We start from the raw sequence: 17,547 nt of genomic DNA, 5'->3' as shown, positions 1-17,547 counted from the left end.
TCAGTCATCTAAATTAAATGGACATTATCTGGTGTGGTCTGGGGGAGGTGAGGAATTAGAGACGGGACAGGGGAATTTAGAGGGAGGGACTGCTTGGAAGAGGTGAAGAAGAAGAAGAAAGGAGGCTCCCTGGGCGGGCATGGCGTCGAAAGGAGAAACATCCAGTTGGGAGGGGAGTGAACGATAACACAAAATGAGATCTTGGGTCTTAAGGAAAGTTCACTAAACTGAGCAGAAAGGAACACAAAGAAGTTTAGAGGAGCTCCAGTGTAAGCACAAGAATGCCTTGAGGAGAGGCTGAACAACGCATAAACCGGGGAGGTAGACGGAGGGCACAGAGGAAGGAAGAAATCCGGGAAGAAGGAATGCCTGAAGGAGTGTTTAGAGAAAGGATTGTTAGCAGGACCCAAGGGGGTTGGGGAAGGCCTTAGGAGAAGTTGAACATCTGGCTACATCCACATCGACCATCTTGGCTCTGCTCCCAAAATTATCATCAGGTATTACGTAAGGCAGATGTAGTGGCGGCCTCCTAAACAGGCATTTGGACTAGGAAAACTCCACTAAGGAATCAAGGGCCAGGTTTCCACCTTTACATCACCTTTTCTTTAGGGAGTCTGTGTCATACCTCCAAGCAGAACCTCCACTTTCCAACCCAGACACAGTGGCACACTGCTTCTGAGGCTCTGGCCTGTGGGTCACCTCCTTGTCTTTCCAGAGGACACAGTCCTGACTCATTTCCCGTATTTGGGGCAAACAAGACTTCTGAAGAATGAGTTAGAGGTTCACGAAATTTAAGAGATGCTATGAGTTTAGAACATTCTTTATCTGGAAAGAAACCCTGCCCAACTGGTATAAGAGTCCTATCACTGCTGACCCCGGGATAGAAGCCTCTATCTCTCCACACCCTCGGGACAAGCACCTGGTAATTGAGCCTAATTTCTCTCCACAAAACGGGCAGGCCCAGGCTTTCCATTCTTCTGTCTATCACAGCTGCCTATACACAGGTAGCTTCATTGTGTGAGCCAGCAGAAAGAGAGGCCTCCATTCTGGAGAGACCTTTCCCACGAAGCATGTGGCCCCTGATGCCTTTTTTGGTACCTCGTGGCCAAGCTGTGCCCACTTAAACTCACGGTGAACAGTGGTGGATGTCCATGCAGCTGTTTGTTTGCAGCTGATCAGCTGATAAGAAACTCTGGGCTATAGGGCTGGGTATTGTGACTTTTTGTAACGAATCCCTTCAGATGTATATTGTGGTGTGGATGGGTTGTAGTTGGTGAGTACAAGAAACAGTCATCTCAGTAAAAAAATCCCTCAGAACTATGGTGTCCAAAGCACTGGTCTCTGTCCAGTTCCTTTTTATAACCTCTGTTTTGTCTATGCTGACCGGGCATACATAACAGAGTAAGCAAGGAACTTAACTCTGGGGACTGAAAGAACATTCTAGCAGACTCTGAGCAGAGGCTGGTTGCCTGAAGAATTACAGAAGACAAGCTCACCTCACCAGAGCAGAGTTCAGTTTTCTTTCCTACATGACATAACTTTGTGGAGCCAATACCAGCATATTACCCAGGGACCACTTTCATCTAGCTTCTTTGTTTTATCTGGCCTTCAAGTTTTATTATTTTCTATTTAAATACAAGCATTTTAGTTTTTCTGAGAGTTTACACAGTGTACGTTCATTTCTGGACTGCCATGAAAATTGAATGAAAGAAACAGGCACAATGATTGGGACTCACATTCCAATAAAGACACGAGTAGCTGACTAGGAGGGTTCAAGCCCACGTGAGGTCCAGAATGTTCCCATTATCCACTCCTCCAGTTGTCCGTTTCACTCTGATAAAAACACACATTTGTTGCCCGGAGGTATCTGCATTTGTAACTTTGAGGCTAGACCCACAGAAATATGCTGTCTTGGTTCACTTGTTTTATCTTCTTCCCACAAATATTTACTTTGGGTGGGCTCTGGCACTTGTCTAGACAGGCACTGATGCAGCAATGAACAAATGAAGTAAATTAAAAAGGTTCCTAACCTCTTGGGGCTTTCCTATTAGTGTGGAAGCTAGGCAGTAGCCAAGCAAAGTCCATAATAAAGCGTCATTGGCCATGTGCTAAGGAGGGAAATGGAAATGAAATTCTAGAGTGGATAATTTTAGAGGGAGATGGTAGCTAGGGAAGGCTACACGGAACACTTGGCTTTTGAGCAAAAACATGAAGGTAGTGTGAAAAGTGGCTCGCAGTAGTGGCCAGAGGAATGTGCATTCTGGAATTGCTCCTGGGCCAGAGAAGCCTTGGCATGTTTGAGAAGAAACAGGCAGGATGCGTGGCTGTGACAGAGAGGGAAGTAGAGAGCTGTGGGAGGTGAGGCTAAAAAAGTCACGGGGGCTGAAGAGTCAGAAGGTCTAGAGCCCTGCAGGTTGCCGTCTCTACCATGGAATTGTTTTTACCCGAGTGAAAGGGGAAGATGTTCAGGAAGTTGAAACCCTGGAATATCATGGTTTGTGTTATATTTTAACAAGATTATTTTGGCAATTCCAGAGAACACTCTATAAGCACTTGGGAATTAGAGCAGGGGAATAAAATATACAAATAGAACATAGCAAGTGACCTAGAATTACAGCGACACATAGGAAACCTCAGCCATAGACCTGGCATTTCATGTGATTAATGAAAATTATTCTGTTCAATAAGTGGTACTAGATTAATTTGTTATCCCTATGACAAAATAAAACACCTTTATACCTTATAAAATTAATTCCAAATGGATCCTATTAATACCCAAATAAGAGAAGCAACATATATAAAACATTTAGAAGGCATTATAAGAGAATGTTTAACTTTGAGCTTTGAAAGTAGGTAAGTACTAAAAGCTCCAAATGTACAAATTTAAAAAGGTGTATACCAGGTGTGGTGGTGCACACCTCTGATCCCTATCACTCAGGAGGCAGAGGCAGGAGGATTTCTGTGAGGTTGAAGCCAGCCTGGTCTACAGAGTGAGTTCCAGTTTAGCAAGAGCTACACAGTGAGACCTCCTTCGCAAAAAAAGTGTGATGAATATAATTAAAATAAGACATAAAACTTTCTAATTATAAAAGGTATCACAGAGTAGGGAAAATCAGATGTAGGTGCAAACCAAGACAGGCACAGTTTAATAAATCAGACAAATAAGCCACAGAAAACTGGACAAAGGTTGTGAGGAGGCAATTCAGACAAGCCATAGACTGTACAGTCGATACGCATACATTTCCTTAGTAATTAAAATGTGTTATTTGGCTTACTACAACCTAAGACCCTGAAAATGCCCCCCTTTTCTTCACTTTTGATTACCAATGCATTCCAAGTTCTTAAAAAAGAGTACTTGGAATATAGAACACAGCTAATACATGTTTACTGATTATATGAATCTCACTAAGAATCAAGAAAATGGAAATTAGCATAGTATATGATCTCACACACAATGAGATCAGGAACATGATAGTTGACAGTGTGAGTGACCCATTATACAAATAATAGAGGTCCTATACAGTGGTGATGGGAGTTTAAGTTGAGAAAAGTTTGGCATTATAGTATATTTAAAGATGATACACTACCAGTGCCTTCATCCATAGATTGGTAGGAGGCAATTCTGTGTCTGTCTCCCTCACCTGGTAAATAAGGCAGTGGCTGTTCTCTGTTTTAGGCTATCTTTTGGAAACTGTTTGGATAGCAAACAGCTTTGAAGACAGAGATAAAGTCTCAGTGTGAAATAAGGAGCAAGTTTATAGAGGATCTGGGAGATAAAAACGCTTTCCTCTGGAGCAAGGAGGTGGGAATCCTTACTCCAGTAATAAATAATGGACTCTTTCAATAGTAAGTAAATGAAATAAAGCCTAACCAATCAGTAAACACAGCCAACAATCAATCAGTCAATCAATCAAACAAACAACAAACAAAAAGATTGAAAGGAGGCACTTTTATTGCTTATTTAAAAGATAGAATAAAAAAAATTTAAAAATTTTTAAAAAGGAAAAGCCTAACGCAAAAGTCCAAATTGATGTTGAAAATTCACAGTTGATCACTGCCCAAAAGATTTAAATGGTTCTTCTAGAGTTCTGTTATAGACATCATATCTGTAAGTGAAGCCAACGTAAACTCACAGGATAATTCAGAATTCAGCAGGAGTGCTTCTCTGATTTTCGAAACTGTCACTATAGTGCTACTTCAAGATGTCCTAGAGAGGCACCCAGTACAATGTATGATCTCTGACAAAGCCACAGATACGGTAGCTGAGTTTTGAAGTGAGTAACCATGGAACAACACTGTAAACCAGAAAGATCAAAGTGGAACGTTTTAAGATTCAGAAATGTGGCATAACAGCACATTTCAACCAGGTTGTACAGCCCACAAAGAAGTCTCTCCTCTGCAGGGGTAAAGATGAAAGATTCCAACAAACTATCAACAAGAGCGCTGGCAAAACTAGCTATTGGGAAGTTTCACAAAGCACATACCTTGTGGTCTCTTGGATAAGTAACCTTAAATCAGCACAGAAGCTATGCTTTGGCAAAGTATATCACTCATCATCTAGTACACTTGCAGAGAACAATACCAGGGAGCCACTTTGATAAGAGAGCTAGTGTCTGGTTTTAAATTGTTTTAGGAGTCAGAATTCCCTGCATATTCTCATTTATGGAATGCCACAGATAATCCATTGTATTCCCAGTGGGTAGCTGCCTCACACATCAAATCTGCTACAGTAGAGTGATTCTGACTCAAAACTGCTGAATGCCCTGCCCTGAAGGAGACAAGTATATTAACACAGGGAAAAACAAGTTGCATACCTCACGATCTAGAGAATGGGGAAGGAAGCTGCCCTCTGAGACCAGTGTTTTAGCTACCTGTGTTGATTTCGGCTGGCAACAGGACTGAAGGCAGTCATGCATGTAGTTCCAGCCACTCCTCCTCTAGTATGTTCAGAACTCACAGACTGGGGGAAAAAACTGCTTCTGTGGCTGCTCTGCCCACAGGAATTCGCTGGAGTGGTCTTTAGCAATGATACCCTCCAGCTGTAACTTTATCTCTGTAGCATAAGCCTAGGGAGATCTCGAAAGAAACTGCCTGGATCAAGCTGCTTTCTGCTCTTGCTCACCACTGGGAGCATCTCACTTGAAGGAGCTAAAGAGAATAGCACCTACTGTCGCCTTACATCTGGATGTGGACAGCCAAAAGTGGGCCTGAGAGGTAGTTTGCCTAACTCCAGCCATTATCCAAGATTGGTTCCTCCCTTGAAGGCATTTTGGCTGAAACAGTTATGGAAGAATAGACCCCACTATTTTCTAGGTGTACCAAGCTAGGGAGACTCACTAGTACTAGGGAGACCATTCACCACTACTGGGGTGACCAGAGTCAGAGGCTCTTAGAAGTAAGAGAAGTCACATCAATGGTGCTTGAGAAAATCCCATCAACTCTGGGGTCACCATTCTTTTTGTTTGTAGGGGTAATCACATAGGAGGTACCCCACATACTGTACTGTCTATGACGCAATTACCTCACATGCTCAAGTCTCTCAGCTCTTGTCACCTGCAGACACAGTGGGTCCTAGACTCCAATGTATTGTGACCAAATTCACTAATCACAGCTACAGAAGTAGAAGGGATAGTAGGTGCTCCAATGAAAATAAAACCATTTTCAGTACGGAGGACATCCCATGAAAGTGGTAAAAGTAGCCAATATACCAGATATGTATATCTCAACATAAGAACAAATGAAAACAGTATACTGAAAAATACAATTCTAGAAAATGTTTCTGAAAATTGTGTGAATGAAAATTCCTGAAAAGAAGCTGTGTTTGGCTGTGGAAAACAAAACAAAACAAAGAAAAAAATCAACCAAACACAAAAAACTAAAATACAAACAAACCCAAAAAAAATTCTTCGAAGAAGTCTGTATTTGCAGAGATTGATGGACCAATTGGAATTTCAGTACTGTGGGGAGATTGGAATTTTGCAAGTCCAGAGGCTAACTGCCTAATCTTGAGCTGGTTTTAGCCTTCCGGGACAGTCATTCCTTGTACCACTCTGGATCTGAACTAACACCCCATAATAATAAATACAAACCTCTTAGAAGCTATTAACTTAGAACTAACAGCTTGTGATAATAAATAAAAACCTATTAGAAGCCATTAACTTAGCAGAACACTACCTTCCACCAATTCAAGAGCTAAGAATGTTATCAAATAACATTTTAGGCCTATAATAAAGCTCCCCCCTCCATGTATCTGCCTCTCTGCTGTATCCACCAATGTATTTTAAACTTGCCTTGATTCATGACTTTCTTTGTTCTGTAAAACTATAAAAGTTTTATGAAACTGCTTCTTCTTTGGAACATGGAATTTGAGGTAACCTAAATTGGTGTTCCCAAGCCACTGGTACTCAAAATGCCTCCAGAATAAACTCTTTTACTCCCTTTGAGAGTAATTGAAATGGGTGGAATGTGTAGCAATCCAAGAGTTATGTTTTTAAAGTCCAATGAGAATTGAAAGAAAACGTACCAACATTTAAGTGAAATTAGAAAGGTGATACAGAATACAAATGAGAAATTCAAGAAAGAGATGATAGTTTAATAAAGACACAACAGAAATACTGGAAATGAAGAACTTAGTAAGTCAAAAACAAAACAAAACAAAACAAACAGAAACACAAAAGACCAAACCGCGCTGTCAAGTCCAAAGAAACCCCAGTATCCCAAATTCCAAAAGGCAATGCATAAGGCCAGAAATGACAGTCTTGGCTCAACTCAAGCCAAACTATACAAGGATTGCTAAGAGCCTACAGCCAGCATTTCTAGGGAACCTGTGAAATGGGTTTCTGCCTGTCAGAAAGTGCCACTTCGCTTGGCAGATAGCGTGGCTGTAGATCAAAGCCCATGCTGGGCTCCAGGCTCCTTCAGTCTCCATTCACAAGTACTTGTCCATTTTAAGGTCCAAGTTAGTCTCCTGGCCCTTCTCACCTCCCTCCACTCCTCCTCCACCATGCAGCTCCACCATGTTCCCAGGCTGCTGCAGTCCACAGGCTTCCCCCCCCCAAAATAAGGTTTTCCTCCTACCCCCCCAAATAATAAAGTGTCCATTTCTATGGTTCCTGTACTGTGCATACACACATGCATGTGCGCATGCGCTTCAGATGTTACTCAGTGTTTGAGTGCTCAAGCTGCATGCAAGAGGTTTAGAGTTCAATATCCACTACTACAAACAAATCAACACAATAAGTGAATAAATAAATAATCAAGTAAATCCAGCAAAACCTTAAAACGTAGCAGATCATCAAAACACAAAGAAGAGGACAAAAGACTCTTTAGCTAACAACAACAAAAAATGCCAGGAATAGCTGCATACAATTTGATAATATAACCTTAAATAGAAATGGATTGAATATTCCAATTAGAAAATACAACTGGCTGAATGGATAAAAGGTAAATAAGTATATGCATCCATATAAGATAAGAGTGTCTAAGGGAAATATAGTTTACCATTAAAACACACAGAATTAAAGGGAAAGGCTATAAAATGACATTCCAAGAAAATGAAATTTTTTAAAAATAAAATATATATTTATAATTCCAGGCCCTCAAAAGCAATCATGGTAGTTAAGAACAAAGTCATTATGATAGAGGCCAACTTGAAAAACATCTCTAGTGAGATGAGATTCAGAAACTGGCATGAGAATCCCACAGAGCTACGTGAAAAATCACCCTCAAAGTGTTACATTCGTTTTCACAGGTCGGAAGCAGGCTGGCGCAGAGGAGTGGCCTCAGCGTGGTCAGGAAGGCAGGGCTGCACTCCCAGCCTCCCTCCCACTCTCTTGAGCTGCCATCCACCTGGCCTCCCAAGCCTCTGATTCACTATAATCCTGTCAACTTCAAACATATGAACACCACTGAAAAAGAAATCAATGCAATTTGCTTTAAATGCCAGTTTCCTCAAGAACCTGATATTTCCGATACAAATCATTGAGGTTCCTCTTAAAAAGAAAATTCAACTTCCTCATAATCAACTACTTTATGTTACAATGCCTCAAAACCATTCTTGAATATGTGTGACAGATTCAGTCCAGCTTCTAACTAGCAAATGTCTTGCCCACATCCTCCTTCCCTTTGTATCTCCTCTTTCCGTGTGTGAATGGTATGTACTGGTATTTAATTATGTGCTTTATTTGCCTCTTCGTTGTGATACAGAAAAGCATGATGAAGTACATCACCAGGATTGGCCAGAACACTGGGACGTTAAAAGCCTCGAAGAAGGTACAGACCATAGCCACAAGAATGCCTTTCGTAGCTGTATGCCAAAATTTGAATTCTGGAAGCCTTCGAATGAGGGGACGAAACTCCGCATTCTGTTTGGTTGGTAATGAAGGACCATCATCTGAGTCTTCCATCAAGGAAGGGTCCACTTTGGGGGAAAGGAACACTATGAAAAGGTTTAGGTGGTAAATTGCCAAGGCATAGGTCACAATGTACCAACCCTGTAACAGGTAAACTCTAATCATGTAGACAAAACTCAGACCCAGTGTCACGACCCACTGGACAGCTGTGTAGGGGGTAGACTTGTCCAGCCAGGACTGATGAATCTGTCCAAGCCATGTGAAAAACCTATACAACACTGAGGGTTTCCCATGGACAGAGTCTCCAACACTGTTCCCTTCAGACATTCTGTAACTACGCTCCGCTGCAGCTGCAGCTGAGCCGCAGTCTCCTTCATGGCTGCCCGAGGAGGATGGCGGGCAGGGTAGCCGCCAGAGCTCAGCTCGGGATCCGGGAAAGGAAATGAAATTTTAAAGTGAGCAGGAGACTTCAAGGCAAAACTTCTAAGGAAAGTCAAACATCACTTTATTATTATTATTATTATTATTATTATTATTATTATTATTATTATTACTTGGTATTTTGAGACAGAGTTGCTCTGTGTAGCCCTGGTTGTCCTGGAACTCATCCTGTAGATCAAGCTGGCCTTGAACTCACAGAGGTCCGTCTACCTTCTGCCTCCTGAGTACTGGGATTAAAGCTGAGAGTCAACACTGCCTGGCTAGAACATCACTTAATGATGGTCAAGAGATCAATTTATCAAGAAGACGTAAGGATAGTAAATGCATATGTGCCTAATACCATAGCATGTAATCTTAAAAGACAAATATTTGAGCTCAAAGAATGGCTATTGACCAGTGCAATGACAGAGATTTCAATACCTCACTTTCAAGAGCAGACAGATCATCCAGGAATGATATTAATCAGAAATATCAGCATTAAACTGTACTTTAGATGGAATGAACTTGATATTTATAGAACATTCCAACTAAAGTTGCAGAATGCTTACATCAGCAAATTGGAATTTCTATAGAATGCACCATTAGATCAAGAAACAAGTCAACACTTTTTAAAAGCAATCGGTTCTGTGCTCTATGTTCCTAAATACACTACACTGAAACCACAAGAAAAACTTTGGAAATTACAGAAAGTTGTGGAAAAAAAATGATTTCTTAAAAAAGGAAAGCAAAACATAACAAAACTCGTGGTATGTATCAAAGGCAATACAAAGTGGGGCATTTGTAGCCAAAGGGGTTTACACTAGAGAGATCCATTTAAAATAACCACCTTATGATGTATCTCAAGGATGTGGAAAAGCAAACACGAATTTAAGGTTAGTAACAGGAAAGAAAGAAAGATCAGAGCAGAAATAAAATACAAACTAAAACCATCATAAACCATCTGTGTTTAACCTTTAGAGATTATTATATTTATTTATTTGGGGAGTATTTGCATAACATGTGTGTGGAGGTGAAGGACAACTTGTGGAATACAATTCTTTCTTTCCACTATGTAGGTCCCAAGGATCAAACTCAAGTTTTCAACCTTGGTGGCAAGTACATTTATCACTGAGCCATCCATCTTGCTAGCCCCCAGAGTGTTGGTTCTATATTAAAAAATAAATAAAATCAACAATCCTTTCGTCATATTAACAGAAGAAAATGAAGAAGCACAAATAAAATTAGAGATGGCAATATCCAAATGACAACTGAAACAACAAGGTCTCAAAGGATTGTTAGGATTATTCTGAAAACTGCTATGTCTACAAATTAAAAAGTCTAAACAATACAGAGAAATTTCTGGACATGTATGGCATAACAAAATTAAACCAGCAAGTTATGAACTTCAACAGAAGTTTCTCTCTGAGGCCAGGAACCTTCCAAACTCATTCTACAAGGCTAGCATTACCCTGCTACCAAAGCCTGACAAGAACATGATACAGAATAAAAAACAATAATTCTGATGAACATGTGTATAAAAATCCTTCAGAAAACATTTACAAATCCAATTCAACATCACAGAAAAAAGATCCTATACCCTGACTAAGTTGGTTTCATCCCAGGGATGTAAAAACATTTTATTTTATGAAATAAAGTATGCCATGTAAATAGAATGAGGGATGAATAACATATGATATTCTGAATAGGTACATAAAAGGCCCTTGCTGAAATTCGCTATGCCTTCATAATAAAAGCCCTGAACAAATAAGGCTGGGGAGAAGGTAGATTATAGCAGGAGTGAGAGAGAGGCAGATGAGCGAAGGTAATGGAGAGTGGAAATGACCCCCAAATCAGCGTAGACATGAATAACATTGTCAGAGAATGAAAACGTTCCTTTCTGATACTAGAACTGGAAGAACAAGCTAAATCCAAGATTAGAAGATGAAAGGAAATAAAGGTTAAAACAGATAGAAATCAAATATAATAGCCAGATGGGGAGACATGAAACGAAGGGACTAAAAAGGAAAAAATAGACAAACCCAAAAAAGACAAGCTAGGCAAAGTACAAAGAGAAAACTCAAACATGAGAGTCTGGAAGGAAATAGAGATATGGTTTGGATGTAGCTTGTCTTCCAAACAGTCATGCATTAGAAGCTTGCTCCTAAGTGTGGCAATGTTGTGGCCCTTTGAGAGTTGGGGGTGATTGAGTATTCATTTCTGGCTGCTTTCACTCTGCTCTTTTTTTTTTTTCCCCAATATGATCGCTACCTCTCAAATGTTTCTCACTTATGTCCCCCCAAGGCAACTTAACGCCAGCACAACTCCCTCGACTTTCCAGAACTATGAGCTAAATGAACCTTTGTTCTATAAAGTCAGCACACCCTCAGGTATTTTGTCATAATAACGAAAAATAAAATGATACAGAAAATTGGTGTCAAGGAGCAAGGTCATTACTCTAGTTAGAATCGACTTGAAATTTTTCTTTTAATTTTTTCAATCCTTTTATTAAGGTATATTAATTAAGCATAATGATGGGTTTCCTCATGATCAGTTTATACAGATACATGATTTATTTCAATCATATTCACCCCCATGATGCTATCTTGTCCCCCTCTCACTCCCACCAATCCTCTTCCTATCCTCAACTAGCTCCCCTTTCATGTCTTCATGTGTGTGGCTCTCTGGCTTTCATTAAAGCTGTGAATAGAAGCAGGGTAAGGGTTTCTTTATAGGCTCAAGGGCACCTCACCAGTGGCTCCACTACTGGAGAAAATGTCACCTCATTCCTCATCTTGGAACGTTGCCTCCAAATTGAAACATTCCCTCCAGGGGGGTGGGGGAGACTCGGGAAACTTAAGAGGTAAAATATCATGTGTCTGGGAAAGCAGAGTTTTTGGAAGACTTTTGCAAGGCCTTAGCTTTATAGAAAGGGTATACAGTTGCTAAGAGAAGAGGCTCCCCAGGAGAGGAGCCCCCCCAGATGTGAAGAGTGGTCTGAAAGTGGTTCTGAGAACTCTTGGGATACACCGAGGACTCATCACCTGTTTTGGGAGTGGGCTTTTTGGCGATGCAGCTGCTTCTGACTCATCCCTACTCCTGTAAGTAACCCCTCCCCGACATTCCTGTTAGTAATCCCAATTAAAAACTCATTGGTTCACCAAGTTGGACTTTGATGCAGTCATGGCTTTGGACAATCACAGGCTCCATTTCTGGGGGGAGTAGCCATTAACTGCATATAAAACCTTAAGGAGGAGTGGGCCACCACGAGGTACTTCTTGACAAGATGTTACCAGGCCCAGTCTTGTGCAAATCGTGTGCAGATTATCACAGCTACTATGAGTTCAACAGCCATGTCATGCCTAAAAGTCAGCGTTTCACACCTTTCCTGGCCCTTCCTGTAGCTCTTTTTTAATTTTATAATTTAATTTAATTTTACATATCAGCCACAGATTCCCCTGTCCTCCCTCCCCAACCCCCTGTTGGCAAGAAAGAGGAGGGATTGTATGAGCGAGAATTGTTGAGACCATGATTGGAAAAAGCACAGGGACAAATAGCCAAACTAGTGGAAACACATGAACTATGAACCAATAGCTGAGGAGCCTTCCTGTAGCTCTTACATTCTTTGTGCATCCTCTTTGACAACATTCCTCGAGTCTTTGAGGGGATGATACAGACATTTCTTTTTTATTTGTCTGTGCGTGTGTATGTACATGCATGCCACATGTATATAGGTGCCTGTGAAGGCCAGAACTAGAGCTACCAGTGATTGTTATCTGCTTGATGTGGGTCCTGGGAACTGAACTTAGGTTCTTGATTGCTGAGCTATTGCTCCAGTCCTGCCCCATTTATATTTGAGCATCCAATAGTCCCTTTATTCTTAGCCTTTTGACTAGTTGTGAGTCTCTGCAACTGCCATAGAGAACTACAAAAAGAAGCTTGTCTAAACGAAGTTGAAAAAAGGACTAAGCTACCAGCACCAATAGAGTTATTTAGAAGACAATTTGATGAGAATATCATGAGACTTTGGAACTTATTTATGGAAAATTGACATTAAATCTGGGTTGCACTCAGACTGGAATTTCTTGACGAAATAGGTACGGTTAAAAGCCTAGTGTGCCATAATAGAGAGTTACTGGAAATTCTGACAAGGGATCAGAAGCTGAGGAGACCAGGGTACTAGTCTCAGTTGGAAATGAGGAGAATTCTATTGGAAATTCAAGGGAAAAAGTCTTCTTGTTACAGCACAACATAGAACTTGGCTATATTTTCCACCCTAAGATTTGTAGAAGGCCAAATTTCTCAGAAGCTATTTGAAAAACAATATCCAGAATATTCAAGCAGCTACATGGGTATTACTGGACATTCGTAGTCACATACATTGAGATTGAAAAGCAAAACACAGAATGGAAATATTGGAAAATGTACAACAACCTGGTAATGGAAGGAGAAAAATAATCATACATAATAGATGAGGGTGTGGCTAACTAACTGCTTGCTGATAAGATAAGCTTGGACTCTAAATAATCAGCAAAGAACCTCAAGGGGACATTAAAAATCTTTGAGGTAGCCTACCCACCACAGGCCCAGAGGCTTGGAAGGGCTGCGTAGCTTCGTAGAATCCTGTAGCCATAATCATCAGTCTGTTACATATAACTGCCTTGGAACTTGCTTCTCTGTGTGCAGCTAGCAAGGCAGCTGTTACAGCTGTTACAGAAGCAGAACCAACAGCTGGTGGTGCTAGTAGCAGACATTGGCATCCACAGATATTTGTGTGAAGAAAGTAAAAGTTATAGGGTCAAGGTTACTTGCTACAAGGCTTGAAAGTGAAAAGTCGGTCAAAGGATCAGAATCCCACTAAGAACTTGTTATGAGACAATGCCTGATAGAGTTGTGACAGTCACAGAGAGAATGCAGAAGGGCAGAGAGAGCAGCATCAACCACCCACCTGGAAAAACTGGCATTATCCGGCAGCTTTGGAGTGACCTAGCCTTTGACTAGGAAAATCAAATAGGTGAGGCTATCCCCAAACCTAGGGACCTGCCTCTCAATGAAGCATTGTAACTGATTGCAGACTTTGTCCAAGATTTAATGACTTGCCGTGTTTTGATCTTTCCTTTTGCAAATTGCTTCATCCTTCTTGCCCATTTGTCGGCTTTGGAGTAGGAAAAGTATCCTGTCTGTGTCTCACTAACATACCTTGGAAGTATATAAACGGATTTTTTTGTTTCTGTTTTATTTTGTTTTCAACACAGGATCTCAATATACAGCCAGCTGGCCTGGAATTTATAATCTTGCTGCTTCAGCCTCCCAGGTTCTGGAATTACAGGCATGCCCAATGAAACCCAGACATGTTAAATTGTTTTTTAAATTATTATTTGACAAGGGGCTCACATTGGAGCCTCGGATGTGATTTTTGGACTTGGAGTGTTTATTGATGTTGCATGATTTAATATTTTGGGACTCGGGAAGGGAATAAATGCATTTTGCATTATAAAACAAACTTTGGAATCAAGGAGTATCATACTGTGGTTTAAATGTGTCCCTGGAAAATTCATATGTTGGAGGGTTGTAGCTAAGATTTGTAGTATGGGGAGTTGTTGGACTTTTGAAAGTGAGGGGCATAAATAGGAGGTAATTTTAAATAAATAGTAGAATTATCCTTCAAAATGAAGTAGGATTAAAAACTAATAACACATTTTATGAAGCCAATATAACCTTAATACTTAAGCCAGATGAAAATGTACAATTAAAGACAACTATAGGCCAAAATAATCTGATAAATATGTATGTCAAGAAAGCCTCAAGAAAATATCAGCAAATCAAATTCAGCAGTACATCAAATTATACAACATTACCAAGTGAGATTTGTCTCTGATGTGGGCTTTAGGTCAGCTTAGCACACAGATCAATCAATGTGATACAGCACATACATTTGTAGACCAAAACTCCATGATCATGTCAATAGATGCTGAAGATGCATTGGGAAGTGGAGGGAGGAGGATGGAAGTTCTAGGTAAACCCTGGTTATAGAGCAAACTTGAGACCAGCTATTCAAACAACAACATTCCACACAATTCAACATCCTTTCTTGATTAAAAACTGTCCAGAATTGAAAGTTCATCCAGATAAGAAGCTGTGAAAAACACACGGCTAACATGATCAGCAATGGAATGAAATCAAGGTTCTTTTCTATTTCGAGATTGTATTCGAGGCAAAGGCAAACATTGTCACATAATATTGAAAGCATTATCACAAGCAATCAGACAAAGAAAAGAAATAAATACCACCCAAACTGGCAAGGAAATAGTCAATTTGCTTATTTCCAGATAACATGATTTTATAATTACAACTTTCCAATTAATCTACCCCTACATGATTAGAACTCAAAACTAAACAGTAAAATTTCAGGACACAAAAGTAATGCACAAAAATCTGTGATATCTCTACACATAAACAATGATTTACCTGAAAAATAAATCAGGGTCATTCATGACAACATCAAAAGACTATAGTGGGTGTGGCAAGATGGCTCAGGAAGTAAGACGTCTGAGGACTTGAGTTTGATCTCCAGGACCTATGTGGTAGATGAACAGATCCATCTCCAGCAAATTATTCTTTGCCCTCCAAACACTTTTTCATAGCAGCATGGACATGTTCACATACATACATACATACATATGTGTATATATATGCACACACACAAATAAGTTTAATAAAATAATTTAAAAATCAATAAAACTTAAGAATAACTAAACTGGGGAGGTGAAAGACCTATGCACTGAAAAGAAAAGTGATGGAAAGGTTTTTTTTTTGTTTGTTTGTTTGCACCAAGATCAGAGGAGTTTTTTAAAGTGCCTCTAATACCCAAAGTAGTGCAGAAATGTAAAGATCTCAAAGGCATTCTTCAAAGAGACAGAAAAATAATTTTAAAACACTGATAGAGCTACAAAAGATCCCAAATAGCCAAAGTCATTCTGAGAAAACTAAAACTATTTGGTACACAATCTTAAATATTTTTAAATGTCAGAAGCAGCACACTTCTGATTTATGATTACATTACAAAGAAATAGCAATCAAAACAGTATAATAGTAGCATAAATATAGACATACTGATTTCATAAATAAATCCAAACTTATATAATTAATTGTTTAATGTTACATTTGCTTATTTTATGTATATGAGTATTTTGCCTTCATGTATGTATATACACCATGAGCATGCTTAGTGCCCTCACGGGTCAAATGAGAGCATCAGATTCCTTGAAACTGGAGTTATAGATAGCTGTGAGCCACCATGTGGGTTCTGGGAATCGAACTCAGGTCCTTTAGAAGAGCAATAAGTGTTCTTAACCCCTGAACCATATCTCAAGCCTTGTGATCAATTACTTTTTGAGAAGAGCACCAATTATGATAGTCCCTTCAATGAATGGTGCTGGTAAGACTGGATTGCAAAGGAATGAACTTGAACATTGCTAAGGTAGATATAAAACAGTGTTGGTTCTTAAAAGGTTAGGCATGTGGTCTAACAATTCTACTCTTCAGTATATACACAAATGAGCAGAAATCAGGGATTCAAACAAATATTTGTACTTTAATGTTCAGAGCAACATTATCCACAATAATTAGAAATAGATCTAATTGTTTTTGTCAGATGAGCTGATAAATATGTATTATATGTATGAAATGTAATATGATTCATCTTTAAAAGGTAATAAAATTGATTTATTTGTAGTGCTTGTGATCTAATCCAGGATCTCGTGCAAACCAGAAAGCACTAAACGGAGCTAAACTTTCATCCTCCAAGTGATAAAATTCTAATATATACTATAAACAGAATGGATGTTCAAAGTGCCATGTTAATTAAAACTAAGCACAAAATGACAAAATTATTACTCTTCCCAGATGAAATATCAGAATTAACAAACACACAGAGATGGTTAGGGGCAGAAAGGATGAAGAATGAATGAGGAATCATTCACTAATGGATATTTTCTGTTTGTGATCATGGAAAAGTTTAGAAAACAAATATGGCAATAGTTTTGCAGCAATAGAAATATACCTGATGTCACTTAAAATGGTTAGAAGAGTGGGTTTTGTGTCATTGTACATAGTACCCAGTTTCAAAAGCTAAGAAAAGGCCCTCTATGAATGTTGGACACTTCACTAGTATGAATGGGAAAGTTCACATAATTATCTTAATTTTCACTGAAAAGGCATTCAACAAAATTTAATTTCATGATAAGAAAAAAAGATGTCAACAAACTAGGAATAAAGGGAAATTCTCTCAACCAAATAAAAGTAATGTGTTGAAAAGAATAAATGTATATCCAATGATGAAAGTCTGAAAGCATCCTTCACACCAAAACAAAAACAAAAACAAAGAAAGAAACAGAAAAAGGTTATTATATCGGTCATCATTTCTATTCATCATTGTAGGAGACAGTCTAGAAAGAAAAATTATGCAAGAAAAAGTAATAAAATGTATCCACAATAGGCCAGTATAAAGCTAACTCGATTTTCAGATGACTCCATTTCAAAGAGATAATCCTAGAGAAGCCATGAGAAACTATGATTAAACAATTTGGCTAAGTATCAAGCTATTGTAAGGATTGTTTTCATGCCTCCACAAATACATATGTTGATGTATACTCCCAAATGGGATGACATTTGGAGGTAGGGATTTTGTGAGTTAATTAGGTCATAAAAGTTAGCTCTCATAAATTTGGTGTCATTATAGGAAGAGGCAGAAGATCTGGGTCGCTCTCTCTCCTTTTTA

The 17,547-nt window shown here is 39.4% G+C and overlaps 1 protein-coding gene across 1 annotated transcript; it reads right to left on the bottom strand.

Moving 5' to 3' along the window:
• Positions 1-8,068: 8,068 nt before the first annotated feature.
• LOC114702894 (protein RER1-like) lies at positions 8,069-8,678 on the bottom strand. The gene has a single exon (XM_037199023.1). The coding sequence runs from the start codon at positions 8,676-8,678 to the stop codon at positions 8,088-8,090; it is 591 nt and encodes a 196-aa protein (XP_037054918.1). The 3' UTR covers positions 8,069-8,087.
• Positions 8,679-17,547: the final 8,869 nt, after the last annotated feature.

Source organism: Peromyscus leucopus, chromosome X, assembly GCF_004664715.2.
Source record: "Peromyscus leucopus breed LL Stock chromosome X, UCI_PerLeu_2.1, whole genome shotgun sequence".
NCBI classification, from domain to species: domain Eukaryota; kingdom Metazoa; phylum Chordata; class Mammalia; order Rodentia; family Cricetidae; genus Peromyscus; species Peromyscus leucopus.
The sequence above is the reverse complement of the archived record's forward strand: the minus strand, read 5'-3'. Positions and strand labels throughout refer to the sequence as shown.

What these genes read in the sequence shown, in the direction of transcription:
- LOC114702894 (XM_037199023.1), bottom strand. Translation starts at nt 8,678, where the DNA reads ATGTCTGAAGGGAACAGTGTTGGAGACTCTGTCCATGGGAAACCCTCA.